The sequence below is a fragment of the Notothenia rossii genome (assembly GCF_949606895.1).
Source record: "Notothenia rossii genome assembly, chromosome: 1".
NCBI classification, from domain to species: Eukaryota; Metazoa; Chordata; class Actinopteri; order Perciformes; family Nototheniidae; genus Notothenia; species Notothenia rossii.
In genome coordinates this window covers 70204403-70217787 of record NC_136912.1, presented here as the reverse complement: position 1 = coordinate 70217787, position 13385 = coordinate 70204403, and the positions used below count along the sequence as shown (strand labels likewise).

At 44.8% G+C, this 13385-nt stretch overlaps 1 protein-coding gene and 1 long non-coding RNA gene across 2 annotated transcripts; one reads left to right on the top strand and one right to left on the bottom strand.

Moving 5' to 3' along the window:
* Positions 1-1129: 1129 nt before the first annotated feature.
* On the top strand, positions 1130-1835 carry LOC307022234. The gene is made up of 2 exons (XR_013803331.1): positions 1130-1235; positions 1702-1835. It is a non-coding gene; the product is annotated as an uncharacterized lncRNA (long non-coding RNA).
* Positions 1836-8312: 6477 nt separating this feature from the next.
* On the bottom strand, positions 8313-11113 carry LOC307012937 (E3 SUMO-protein ligase ZBED1-like). The gene is made up of 2 exons (XM_079640145.1): positions 9707-11113; positions 8313-9537 (listed from the first exon to the last, which is right to left on the bottom strand). Exons 1-2 carry the CDS (start codon positions 10937-10939, stop codon positions 8992-8994), a joined length of 1779 nt encoding a protein of 592 aa, XP_079496271.1. The 5' UTR covers positions 10940-11113; the 3' UTR covers positions 8313-8991.
* Between the last annotated feature and the right edge of the window lie 2272 nt (positions 11114-13385).

Here is a 13385-nt window from a genome sequence, read left to right as displayed (position 1 = left end):
AGGGCAAATGATGCGCTTCGACAATTGCTTCCAAATGAGGAGCGATTTGTCTCTCCTCAATTGGAGGCAGTAAGTCAAACACAGATGGCCGTAGCCATGGTGACACGTCTCAAATGTATGTTTGACATGAGATGACAGCGACGGATATGATAGATATTATAAACATACAAGTTCGATCATTTGTCTCAAGAATGAATGCTCTGTCCAAAATGTCTCCATTGTTCGTTCATTCCCTATCCTTCAAATACACATACAGTACATGTGGCGTCACACAGGACTTTGTTTAATGCTGCATTGAGGCTCTTTAAACTTCCTGGATCACAAGTACATAATTTAATTAGATTTTTTTAGATATACTGTATATCAGGGGTACTCAAACTTTTTTGTTAAAGGTCCACTTGTGAATTGTATACAAGGTCAATGGTACGGATCAATGCCAGTAAAGACTTTGTGATGTCTTTTATACATAAAGATGTGTCCCCGGTGCGTCGGGGAACTCACGCAGCATCAGAAAATAAAACCCTCTCTCTTATCCTCCATACCCAAATCTTTTAAAAAGAGGGGTACAACGAGCGGATACAGATTTGCTGCCGATCTGACGTCAAATCGGCAGCGGACCCACAGAAAATTGTTATGAGAAATAATGCCTGAAGAGTTTTGGACGTAATCTCGTCTTTGTTTACATTAGCAAGCCTCGCTAACACTCAGAGCTAACCTGTACTGTAGAGCACATTTGTTTAAAAAGCAGGAAATAAAAAAAGGAACTCACCTTGTGATAAACCTGCAAGAGAAAAAGCATTTGAGCTCCATACTGTTTCAGAAATAATCTTTGATGTGGTTTAGAACAAGATGGCGTTTTATCACAGCAGAATTTAACTTTATCTCCGGTAGAATTCTGATCAGGCATTAGCTCCGCCCCTTTTTTTTTTTTTTTAAGCTAAGGACCCAAAATCCGCGTTTCTCTGACAGGGCTGCAAAAGAGGGTTATGAGCAGTATGAGGCATGGCTACAATGGGTGAACTGTTTGGTATTTTAAGCAAAACTTCACAGACATGTAGTGTATAGCAGCGCCGTATAGACTGAGAGTTATGTCATCTCCGTTCACTCCAATGGACCACTTTTTTACAGCAATGGCGGATCGTGGAGCCTCTCGATCGTTCCCCGGAAGTTAGCGCCAAGGCTAGCAGAGCTGTAGAGTTGCAGCATAATAGACCGTTCGTGACGGACTTTTAAAGGTAAGAAGAAGCTTAAAGATTTATATTGCGGATATTATCAGTACATCTGATTCAAATTAACATGTGTATTAAAGGATGTCAGTGGATTATCCCTAAATTAGTAGATTTAGGGAACGTTTACAGATAACAGATTAAGCTAGGATACCATACTATAGTACCATACACTATACCATAGTGGTTGAATACACAGTATTAGGAAACACTTTATACTTACTGGACATGTTATACTCATTATATACTGTATATAAAATATGACCAAGAATGTGAGACAACTTTATAGAAATTCATATCACATCTGTTACTGATGCCATTTGTCATACTTTGTTAAACTCACAAATAATAAAGTTCCATAACTTCAGTTGGGAACAAAGACCACACCTTATCTCCCCAAGGCAATTTCCCATCCAAAAGGTGTGCTATATAGGTGTGTATAACCCTTTCTCCTGTCTGTTACTCCCTCTTTCAGCACAAGAACCAGAGGGGGATTCAATGGAGCCTGAATACCTGCACTGAGACCCTCACCCTGCACCCTGAGTCTCAACTCTCAGTGTTTTTCAAGCCTTTCCCTGTTTTTTTGTATTAAACAAAACATTAAGCTTTCCCAATGGTGTGGTTTTCGTTTTGTGAAAAAGTGCAAATGCAGTGTTTGTATACAATAACCTAACCTCACATATTTTTTTGCTGTTGGTCATGAAATTGCTCCTGCTGACTTGTGCCAGCCATTTTTTCCTCCGCTCTGTGTCAGTGGGGAAGCCGTACATTCGTACTCCTTTCTCAGAGCGATTTGAGCATCCCCAGGCAGCACAGCAAACCATGGTGGCGACTAGGAGGCAGCACAGCAAACCAGGACAACACGGAGGAAAAGGCACAGACAAACTGCATGATATGCTATTCAATGTTTATTGAATTCCATGTATTTGCAATGGATGTTCCTAAAACAACACATTTAACATCATCATCATCATCATCATGCTGCTGCTGCTGCTGCTGCTAGTCCTTTGATAGTCACCTGTCGGTCTCCTGTCCTTTCTGAAAGCCATAAAGATGACAGTCATTTCGATAACTTGTGTCCTCAATTACCATGGGATTACTGAAACTACCATGAATTTAAGAAAATGGTAGAAATTAATCTAATCTGAATTTTGAAGCATTCCTTTAGATCCCCTCCCTCTAAATATATCAATAAACATTAGAAAGTGATGCTCCTGACTACTATACAAGTTTAAGAAGATAATATTGGTTTGAAAGAATTCAAAGCTATAAATAAACAGCAACAGGCTCTTTAACCAAGGCACTGTTAGCCTAACATGTAAACTAGTTGTTCACACTAATCCTAATATTATCACTTAATATTAGCAAATTCTATTTTATTTTTTAAAACATATTGATGTAAATACATACACATATCGATTTGTTGTATAAATATTGCAAATCAAAACCTTTATTCACTAATAATTACCAAAAGTCGAAGTTCCATCTCCTGTTATCAATGCATTCACATTGCCCGCCATGAACTTCCGGGGAACGATTCTCGTCTGCATGAACCACGTGACGATAACCGTTTTTGGACTTCCACTGTCGTAACTCTTCTATCTATACGGCGCTGGTGTATAGGTATGGCTCTACAATATATTTTGAGAAGCCCTGCTGTATACAGTGGCAGCGCCAGAGATTTTATCTAGGTGGTGCTGTGGGGTAGCTTGACGTTTCATAGAGGGTGCTCAAACATTAAAGAGCATCTTGCAGGTTTTTATTTTTTCTACATTAATTTTTAAACTTGCTTGAAAATTACAATTAAAAAAGTGAATGCAGGATTTGATATGTTTTACGAGAGATAAGAGCAGGAATTCAGAGGGAAAGGAGCAATTTTGAGCTCTGCTCTTAAAAACGGCTTTTTTTCAAGGTCATACGTCAAACGTGTCATATTACATCACACAGGGGACACATCTCCGCTCTCTGACCGCGGGTATAGTAGAGTTGCGTTGAGTAGAGCGGTTGTGTTTTAAGGAGCTGGTATTTTTCGGTAGTTTTACATTGTATTTCACCATTTGTAATCATGGTGCAGTATTGTGTTTGTGCAGGTTGCACAAATACCTGCCTGTCAGGACATCGAGTCCACAGTAAAAAGGACCGGAGCTAGCGTTCGTTCCTGGGTGCGTTGTGCATCCACCTCCCTGCAGCACATACTCTCCACCAGTGTTGTGCTAGTTACTGAAAACCAGTAACTAGTTACATTACTAGTTACTTCATTTCAAAAGTAACTCAGTTACTTTACCGATTACTTACACCCAAAAGTAATGCGTTACTATGAAAAGTAACGTTTTAGTTACTTAAAAAAAGGGCTCCCAAAAAAAAAAAGCTCCCATTAATGCCCTTATAGCCTTCATTTAAGTACTGTTATTGCATTGGAGAATAATACAATCTGTTGATCAACTTGACTTGCATTTGCATCACTGAACTCTGCTAAGCAATGTGGTCTATACAAAAACAAAGATATGTTTCAAAGTGCCAATTTATCGTCGTCAGAGAGCGATTCCGGTTGATACATGGCAAAGGCTTTCACAAAGTTAGAGCCGTTATCAGTAACCGTGGAGGTAACTTTTGTTGACACTCCATACAAAGAGTGAATGTGGTCAATCTCACTAGCAATAAGATCGTACGTGTGCCTACCCTTTATCCTTTTAGAGGCCAACGCAGCTTTCTGGCGTTGTAAAGTGGTGGGGTTTATCCAGTGAGATGTTATCCCGAGGAAGCTTCTGTTGTGGACAGAGCAAATGTCTGCGGTGGTCGAGATGTATTCCAGCCCCTCAAATGTTTTCTTTAGCTCGCTATCCATTTTGGTATATTCTTTCTCCAGGTAGTTGGAAAACGTTTTGCGTCCCATATGCCGTGTGCCGCCCGGACATGGTATCATGCTTACTAGCTCCCTGAAAGCGGGTGACTCCACTGTAGAAATAGCCTGCACGTGTTCAACAACATACCGTGCAATGGCTTTATCCACTTTCACCTGACTAGCAGTCCCTCGGTTGAAATCCAGCCGCTGTTGCTTGGGTGGAGGTGGGGGTGGGGTGGCGTCGGATGGCTCTGGATCTGTGGTCTTAACTAATAGCTTCGTCCCAGCATGTTGTTTTTGCAGATGTTTTAACAGATTGGAATTGCTGTTTTGAGCAGTAGATAGGATCTTTGACCCGCCAAGACACAACTTACACTTAACTAACACATTCTTTTCTTTATGCTCGAGAAAAGTAAAATAGTGAGCATATCTCCATGCGGAGAAACTCGACTTGTGCTCCGCCGTCGCCATGATAGTACATTACATTACATTACATTACATTGCATTTAGCTGACGCTTTTATCCAAAGCGACTTACAATAAGTGCATTCGACCAGGAAGATACAACCTTTAAGAAAACAGAATCATATAAGTACATCAGGTTTCATAGAGCCAAACATTTCAAGTGCTACTCAACTGGCATTTAGAAAGCCAGCCCTTTATTAGTATATAAGTGCTTTGTTAGTAATTCTATCGCTCGAAGTGGAGTCTAAAGAGATGAGTTTTCAGTTTGCGTCGGAAGATGTGTAAGCTATCTGCTGTCCTGATTACAATGGGGAGCTCATTCCACCATTTTGGAGCCAGGATAGCAAACCCACGTGTTTTTGCTGACGGGAACTTGGGTCCCCCTCGCAGTGCGGGTGCAGCGAGCTGTTTGGCTGATGCAGAGCGGAGTGCACGTGCTGGGGTGTACGGTTTAACCATGTCCTGGATGTAGGAAGGGCCAGATCCATTCGCAGCATGGTACGCAAGTACCAGTGTCTTGAAGTGGATTCTAGCAGTTACTGGAAGCCAGTGAAGGGAGCGGAGGAGCGGTGTGGTGTGGGAGAATTTGGGAAGGTTGAAGACCAGACGAGCCGCTGCATTCTGGATGAGCTGCAGAGGTCGGATGGCACATGCAGGTAGACCAGCCAGGAGGGAGTTGCAGTAGTCTAGGCGTGAGATGACGAGAGCCTGGACCAGAATCTGCGCTGATGTCTGGGTCAGCTGGGGACGTATCCTCCTGATGTTGTAAAGCGTGTATCTGCAGCAGCGGGTTGTAGCAGCGATGTTTGCAGTGAAGGACAGTTTGTTATCTAGGACCACACCCAGATTCCTTGCAGTCTGAGTCGGGGAAACAACAGAGGTGCCGATGTTGATTGTTAGGTCAAGAGTGGGACAATCTTTTCCCGGAAGGAAGAGCAGTTCAGTCTTGTCAAGGTTGAGCTTGAGGTGATGAGCAGACATCCACCGAGAGATGTCTGCTAGGCAAGCAGAGATGCGTGCGACGACCTGGGTCTCTGAGCGGGGAAAGGACAGAATTAGTTGGGTGTCGTCAGCGTAGCAGTGGTATGAAAAACCATGCGGGCTAATGACAGACCCGAGCGAGTTTGTGTACAGGGAGAAGAGGAGGGGACCAAGAACCGAGCCCTGAGGGACCCCTGTAGTTAATTGACAAGGGTCGGACTCGGACCCTCTCCAAGTAACCCTGTAGGTGCGGTCGTTGAGGTATGAGGTGAGGAGGGAAAGTGCAGTGCCTGAAACTCCAAGTTCTTGGACAGTGCGAAGGAGGATCCGTGTCGAATGCAGCAGACAGGTCCAGAAGGATGATGACAGAGGAGAGGGAGGCTGCTTTAGCAGTGTGCAGTTTGTCAGAGACAGCAAGGAGAGCAGTTTCTGTTGAGTGACCTGCCTTGAAACCAGACTGGTGCGGATCCAGAAGGTTGTTCTGATGGAGATAACAGGAGAGTTGTTTAAAGACAGCGCGTTCAAGTGTTTTAGACAGGAACGGGAGGAGAGAGACGGGCCTGTAGTTAATAACATCAGACGGATTGAGAGTGGGTTTCTTAAGGAGAGGGTTTACTCTTGCCTCCTTGAGACTGTTTGGAAAGTGACCAGAAGTTAGAGAAGTGTTGATGAAATGGGTGAGAAATGGTAGAATATCAGGAGCGATAGTCTGAAGGAGGTTTGAGGGGATAGGGTCCAGAGAACAGGTGGTAGGACGGGCAGAGGTAACGAGGGTAAGAACCTCACTTGGAGAGAGAGGGGAGAAGGAGGTCAGTGTGTGGGTGAAGGGAGGGTCTGGTGACCCAGCGGTGAGTAAAGGTGAGTCAGAAAAAGAAGAGCGAATATCATCAACCTTTTTTTCAAAGTGGTTAACAAAGTCGCTTGACAGAAGGGAGGAGGGGGGAGGTGCTTTGGGGGGGTCCAAGAGGGTGGAGAAGATAGAAAATAGTTTTTTGGGATTGGAATAGGAAGATTGGATCTTATCTTGAAAGAAAGTGCTTTTTGCCTGAGAGATGGAAGCAGAGAAAGAGGAGAGGAGAGCCTGATAGGTTAGGAGGTCGTCATGGTGTTTGGATTTCCACCATTTCCGCTCTGCTGCCCGAAGGATGGTTCTATTAGCACGCAGTGCATCATTTAGCCAGGGAGCAGGAGGGGACTGACGAGCCGGCCGCGATGTGAGAGGACAGAGAAAGTCCAGAGAGGATGAGAGAGTCGAGAGGAGAGTTTTTGCAGCAGTGTTTGGAGGCAGGAGTTGGAACGAGTCAGAGGAAGGGAAGGCTGAGAGCACCGATGAGGCAAAGGTAGAGGGGGAGAGGGAACGGAGGTTACGGCGGACAGGAGCAGAGTTAGAAGAGATTAGGTTGTTATGTTTGGAAAGGGGTAGAGAGAATGAAATGAAGAAGTGATCGGATGTGTGGAGCGGGTTTACAGAGAGGTTAGAAGTAGAGCAGTTCCTTGAGAATATGAGATCAAGGACATTGCCAGCTTTATGAGTTGGTGGGGATGGAGACAGTGAGAAAGCAAAGGTGGTTAACAGAGATGTTAGTTCAGATATCTTCCCTGTCTGGAGGTTGAAATCTCCGAGAAGTACAGCGGGAGGGCCAGTTTCAGGGATGTGTGAGAGGAGATTATCTAACTCCTCCAAGAAGTCCCCCAAGGCGCCTGGTGGACGGTAGAGAACAACAATGGTTAATTGTATAGGATGGGTTACTGTGACGGCATGGAATTCAAAGGTGGAAGGAGGGAAATTAGGTAGCTTGAAGAGGGAAAAGCTCCATTTGGGAGAGAGCAGGAGACCAGTGCCACCTCCTCTGCCAGAGGGTCTGGGTGTATGGGAGAAGGAATATGCTGTGGAGAGAGCTGCTGGGGTGGATGTGTTGGATGGAGTGATCCAGGTCTCCGTGAGAGCAAGGAAATCCAGAGACTGCAGGGAAGCGTAGCCAGAGATGAAGTCAGCCTTAGGGACAGCTGTTCCACAGGCCCCCTGAAACGAGATGTTGGATCTCAGTGGAGCATGTGGGATAGACGAGAGCAGGCCGGTGAGATCGATTAGGAGAAACACGGGGCCAGTGATAATTGCGAGAAGACACATGAACAGGAATGCAGAAAATACACATGATTATAGCATGAGGGGCTAGAGAACCCAAGAGAATTGAATAAAACTAAATAACACCAGCGATACTTGGCGCAATCAGAGTAGGATTTGCCTCCTCTTTGCCTCCCACAGGACTCTTAATGTCTTTGTCAGTCTTCGTCTGGCTGACGCTGAAGCTGACGCTCCAGGAAAACGCAACCTAAGATGGATACCTGATTGCTCAGTTCTCACAGCTTTGGGGGCACGCCCCTGTAATTAGTTAACTATTTTCTGCTGATGGGCGACAGCAGAGTCTTCCTACCTATTGTAATGCACACTTGAGGGGCGTGACTCACTGAGACCTGAGTTACGCCTGGAGTTGAGCAGATCTGAGATTTTAAAATCTCTCAGAAATCGCCGTTTTAGCTACAATAACTACAGAACAATTATACAGAGTAGAATAAATGAAACAGAGAAGTCTATTTAAACAAGAATATAACTTACAGTGATTGCTGAGTCAGTATCGATAGTAGGGATGGGCATTTTAAGAAATCTCTTTAATCGATCATCGTGAGACGTTAACGATCAATTATCGATTAATCGTTAACATTTATACCCGTCAAAAAAACTGTATGACGTATTGTAACGTCCACCCGGACAGGTCGGAATGACGAGCGAAGCGTATACAATCTTAACAGCTTTATTGCGGTTACAGGAAGGGTCACTGTGGGCCGGGACCACGCCAAAACAACCAAAAACAACAAACCGCTCAACAACGTGCTGCTCTTCCTCTCCCTAACATGCAGCCTTTCTCACCCACACGCACGCGCCCACACAGACACGCACTCAAAAAGCCCTCTGCTCTCCACCCCGCCCCTAACTGCTCTCCTCACAGAAGCCTGACCATAAAACAACCGTTAACAGAACACGTGAACATTAATGCAGGTCGATACAGAATAACAGAAGTGAGAAACTCACTTTTATGTTTATTTAAATGTGCAAATGTTAAACAAAAGAAATATCCCCGACGCCTCCGCGACATTAAAAAAATAAGAGCCAGTGTTCTTAAAACAAACAAAAACAAAATAAATACAATTCCGCCTCTTTTAGACATAAAACATTAACTAACAATAGTATAATGAGAAACTCCTGTGTTTAAATGTGCAAACAATAAACAAAACAAATGTCGGAGGCGTCGGGGATATTAACAAAATAAGAGCCAGTGTTCTCAAACAAAATAAATACAATTCCGCCTATTTTAGATATAAAACTTTAACTAACAATAGTAAACACAAAACAATAACACGTTATAGGCCTCGGTCTGACTAAAGGCTACGGTGGTTAGGAGGCTATAGCTTACTTAACCTACTGGTTTTTGTTGAGGAAAATTAGCATGTTAACATGCTCGGGGGTGAGACGTGAACGGAGCCGAGTGACGGTCAGTCCAGCGGCTGAAAAGACCCGCTCTGACGGGACCGAGGTGGCGGGGATGCAGAGATAGCGTCTAGCTAATTTAGCCAGCCTGGGAAACTTTCCACCGTTCACTTTCCACCAATCAGTCGGGCTGCACTCCAGAGGTGGGGGTATGTCCCTCAGAAAGTTCTGAGTCTCTGTTTCAATGCCAGTGTCCTGTGGGGTAGATGAGTATTGCTCCCCCAGGAGAAGTGCCATCGCAGAAACGTGCGTAGTGGCAGTGACAGTTGTGGGACTTCCCCGGCATGACAACACCGCCTCCTCTCTCCCAGTCTGTGGGATAGCCGCCTCACCTGCATCAATTGCCTCTCCCAGTTCAACCAGTTTAGCATTAGCAATTAGTCTCTGTGGTGGCGAAAGAAAGCTCAAATGCTTGTGACGGGGATCCAGCATGGATGCAATCATTGGGGCGGATGTCACAAACTCGTCAGACCAAACCTGTATAAATAAATTATAGAAAAATGTCGGATGATCGATAAAAAACGTTTGAAAATATGCCATATCTAAATAAGCAAAGCACATAAGCGACATTTAGCTATGCCTATGTCAGTCTCGTCATCAGCGGCTATTTATTATGAGTGTCATGTCAACTAATTAGTTAGTTTACCTTCATTCTGTTGCTGAGGGAGGACTTCACTTTGGTCTTGAATTCGGTTACTCTGGTCTCGTCTCCTTCTCTCCGCATGAGATGGGTGTTGATGAGGCTGAAGCTTACTGGATAAATGTTTGAGATGGAGACGTCCTTCTCGGCAGACATGGCAGTTGTGACACACTTAAGTGCTGCTAACACAGGCTGTGCGTCCTCCATGAGCCGCCAGTGCTCATCCTTCAGCTCCAGGACCCTGGCATCTTGAAGCTTGGTCAGGGTTCTGTCCGAGAGGACAGCAACAACAGCCCAGCGCTGCTCCACAAGTCGCTCAAACATCTCACAGACTGAGTTCCACCGTGTTTTGCACGATTGAATAAGCCGGTGGGTGGCGAGGCCCATTTGCTCCTGCTTCTCCTTAAGCGCATTGGTTGCCACAGTGCTGTGATTAAAGTGGCTAACGAGTTTACCAGCTGCAGAGATGACCCGATGCAGGTATAGAGCAAACCCGTCATTTATGGCTAATTGGAGAGTATGTGCAAAGCAAGCAACAGACACCCAGCTGACTCTGGTGGGATTGTTGGCAGCCGTAATGTTGGCCGCGTTGTCGTGGACGCAGGCGATAACTCTGGCTTCAAATCCCCACTGCTCTACAGCTTCATTCATCTTCTCAGCGAGAAGGTCGGCAGTATGCCGGCCTGGAAGGCTTTCAGTGAGCAGGACCGCTGAATTAATTTGCCAGTTGTCGCAAATGTAGTGGCATGTGATAGTGATGTAGCTCTCCGCTGTTAAAGCGGTCCAACAGTCTGTTGTTATAGCAACACTAGCTGCTGTTGCTAACTTGTTTAGGAGCTCCTGTTTTCGCTCCTTGTAGTGGGTTTCTATGACCCTGGTGATAGTGCGCCGTGAGGGAATCTGATACGCTGGTTCAAGTAAACTAACCACATCTCTAAATCCTTTCCCCTCGACGACACTTGTGGGGAAGATGTCCACTTCAATCATTTTGGCGATACTTTCTGTGATTTTCTCCGCCCGCTTCGCATCACAGCTCCTCCGGTTTAAAACTGAGGTGATGGTGGGCTGAACGGAGGATTCAGTGCCTCTTAACACGCTGGGATGAAGGCTCTTTAAGTGGTACATCATCGGAGTTGTTGTCGTGTTGTACTTGTAAACCGTGTCGCAGTGTATACAGTGAGCGGACTCGTTTTTTATCTCAAAATGGTCCCACACCGGACTTCGTTTCGCGCGCTTCATGTTGTTATCTTTGTGAGTGAGCAGCTCGCAGGAAGTTTTCTCTGCTGTCGCGACTCCTTACGCTATATCGCCCCCTGCTGGTAGGATGTTTTATTACCGATCATCGATAAGAAAAATACGAAATCGACAAAATCCTTAACGATCAATTATCGATCATCGATTAATCATGCCCATCCCTAATCGATAGTGTCCTCACCGAGTCTGGATGCACACTGAGTTATTCTGATTTGAAATGCGCTATTTAAAATGTTTTTCAGCTGGGAAGCGTTTTGCACTTCACGCAATCAGCAGAGTCTTCCTACCTATTGTAATGCACACTTGAGGGGCGTGACTCACTGAGACCTGAGTTACGCCTGGAGTTGAGCAGATCTGAGATTTTAAAATCTCTCAGAAATCGCCGTTTTAGCTACAATAACTACAGAACAATTATACAGAGTAGAATAAATGAAACAGAGAAGTCTATTTAAACAAGAATATAACTTACAGTGATTGCTGAGTCAGTATCGATAGTGTCCTCACCGAGTCTGGATGCACACTGAGTTATTCTGATTTGAAATGCGCTATTTAAAATGTTTTTCAGCTGGGAAGCGTTTTGCACTTCACGCAATCAGCAGAGTCTTCCTACCTATTGTAATGCACACTTGAGGGGCGTGACTCACTGAGTATTGTTAGTAGGCTAACTAAACACAAACACGCCCACAAAGCGTCTCCGCATGTGATACAGGAAGTATCTAAGTACATTTACTCAAGTACTGTACTTAAGTACAGTTCTCATCTCTGTTCGCGTCGCTGTTGGCGCCGCTCACCAACGTCTGGGAGCCGAGACTATATAAAAAAAATAACGGAGTAACGCACCATGTAGTAACGGTAACTGAGTTACTGAATTTAAAAAATAACGCGTTAGAGTACTAGTTACTGCCAAAAATAACGGCGTTACTTTGTAACGCGTTAGTCCCAACACTGCTCTCCACAGCTTTATCAGGAAACCGTAATACTTCTCTCTCCCCCCCCCCTTCGCTGCTCTCTCTCTCTCCCCTCCGGTACACGGCACCGTAAGACATAGTGTGGAGTTGCATTAGGTAACGCTGTGGTGGCTGTACTGCTCCAGCCGTCTCCTTTGTGTTTGTTTGTTTCCCCCTGTCTGTGTTGTTTGTGTGTGCGTGGTGGCTGTCACTCCTGGCTCCCGGCTCAACCTCCACTCACCTGCTGCAATCAGCTTGGCACCCTCCCCGACTACACACCTACTTTCCATCAAGCCATTTACAACGGCATATCAACGGAGGCTCCACAACCTTTCTCCGCCAGATCGTCAAGTATCAGCCGTATCTCGCGTCTCTCCTCCAGTACACAGCACCGTAGTGTGGAGTTGCATTAGGTAACGCGAGATACGGCTGATACTTGCGCATTAGTTTCTGTTATGGATCAGTATCAACAGTCCTGCCAGTAACGTTACTATATTATCAATGCTACTTTAGTTATAGCCTGATATATGATAGCTAACTTTACAATGTTGCGATGTGACGTTAGCTAACATTCTGTAGCTAACGCCGGTCACTCCCCAAGATAGCTGCCCAGTTCTCCACTGGTTCTCCACACACCACAGCTCAATTTTTCTCCGATTGCCGTTATTTCTTCTAATCCTTGGCTGCTCCTGGTCTCTTGGACGCCTAGCAGGCTCATAATTATAAGGTTGTGGTCCGTCATATGCATTCGAATATTTATGTTCAACTTCTTCTGTGTCTTCTGTGTCAAAACTAGCATTGGGATCCATGTTTATTAATACGTTACACCGGCCGCTCTCCCCCTTGTGTCCCCCGTGTTACGTCACACGCAGGAGGTCACGTGCCGAGGCTTTTTTATGTGGAAGTGAACATTTCTTACAAAAACGACGCCAGATGTCACTGTAGTGTATATTTCTGTATATCTTTTTGAAAATCTAGTGTATTCATCATTTTCCGACACATTTATTCACAGGTTTCTTTAACCTGGAAGTTGCTCTTTAAGGGTTTCCCATTAATTCACCAGCGCTACAGTTGAATGTTCTACTGCAACACTCCCCACACACAGTGTACCCGCGACTGTTACAATGAAGGCTCGGTAATCAGCTCACGGCATATAGGTGTAAGCAGGGGTAAAGTGCTATTTTTACAAGTGGGGAGTGGACCCCACCTCCTCTAGGAGGGTCCTCACCTCCTCTAGTGGGGTCCGGGAAGATTTCTTTTTAAATATTGAAGTTAAAGGCATCAATCTGGTGCACTTTGAGAGCAAAATGAAGAGATCTATGGATACATCTCTCAACATACATATGAAACAGAATTCTAAACAGATTTTCTATTTCTTTATAGATATTTTACAAATCACTCCTCTTTTAAAACAAACCGTTTGAGACCCACTGAGATAACTAGACTAAAGTTAACTATCTAAACACTGAGAGTCCTTTACTTCA

Bases quoted from the DNA above. Each gene is read 5' to 3' on its own strand.
- LOC307012937 (XM_079640145.1), bottom strand. From the start codon at position 10,939: ATGAAGCGCGCGAAACGAAGTCCGGTGTGGGACCATTTTGAGATAAAA. The intron at 9,538-9,706 runs GTAAACTAACTA...TTATTTATACAG, and splicing joins CCCTCAGCAACAGAATGAAG to GTTTGGTCTGACGAGTTTGT.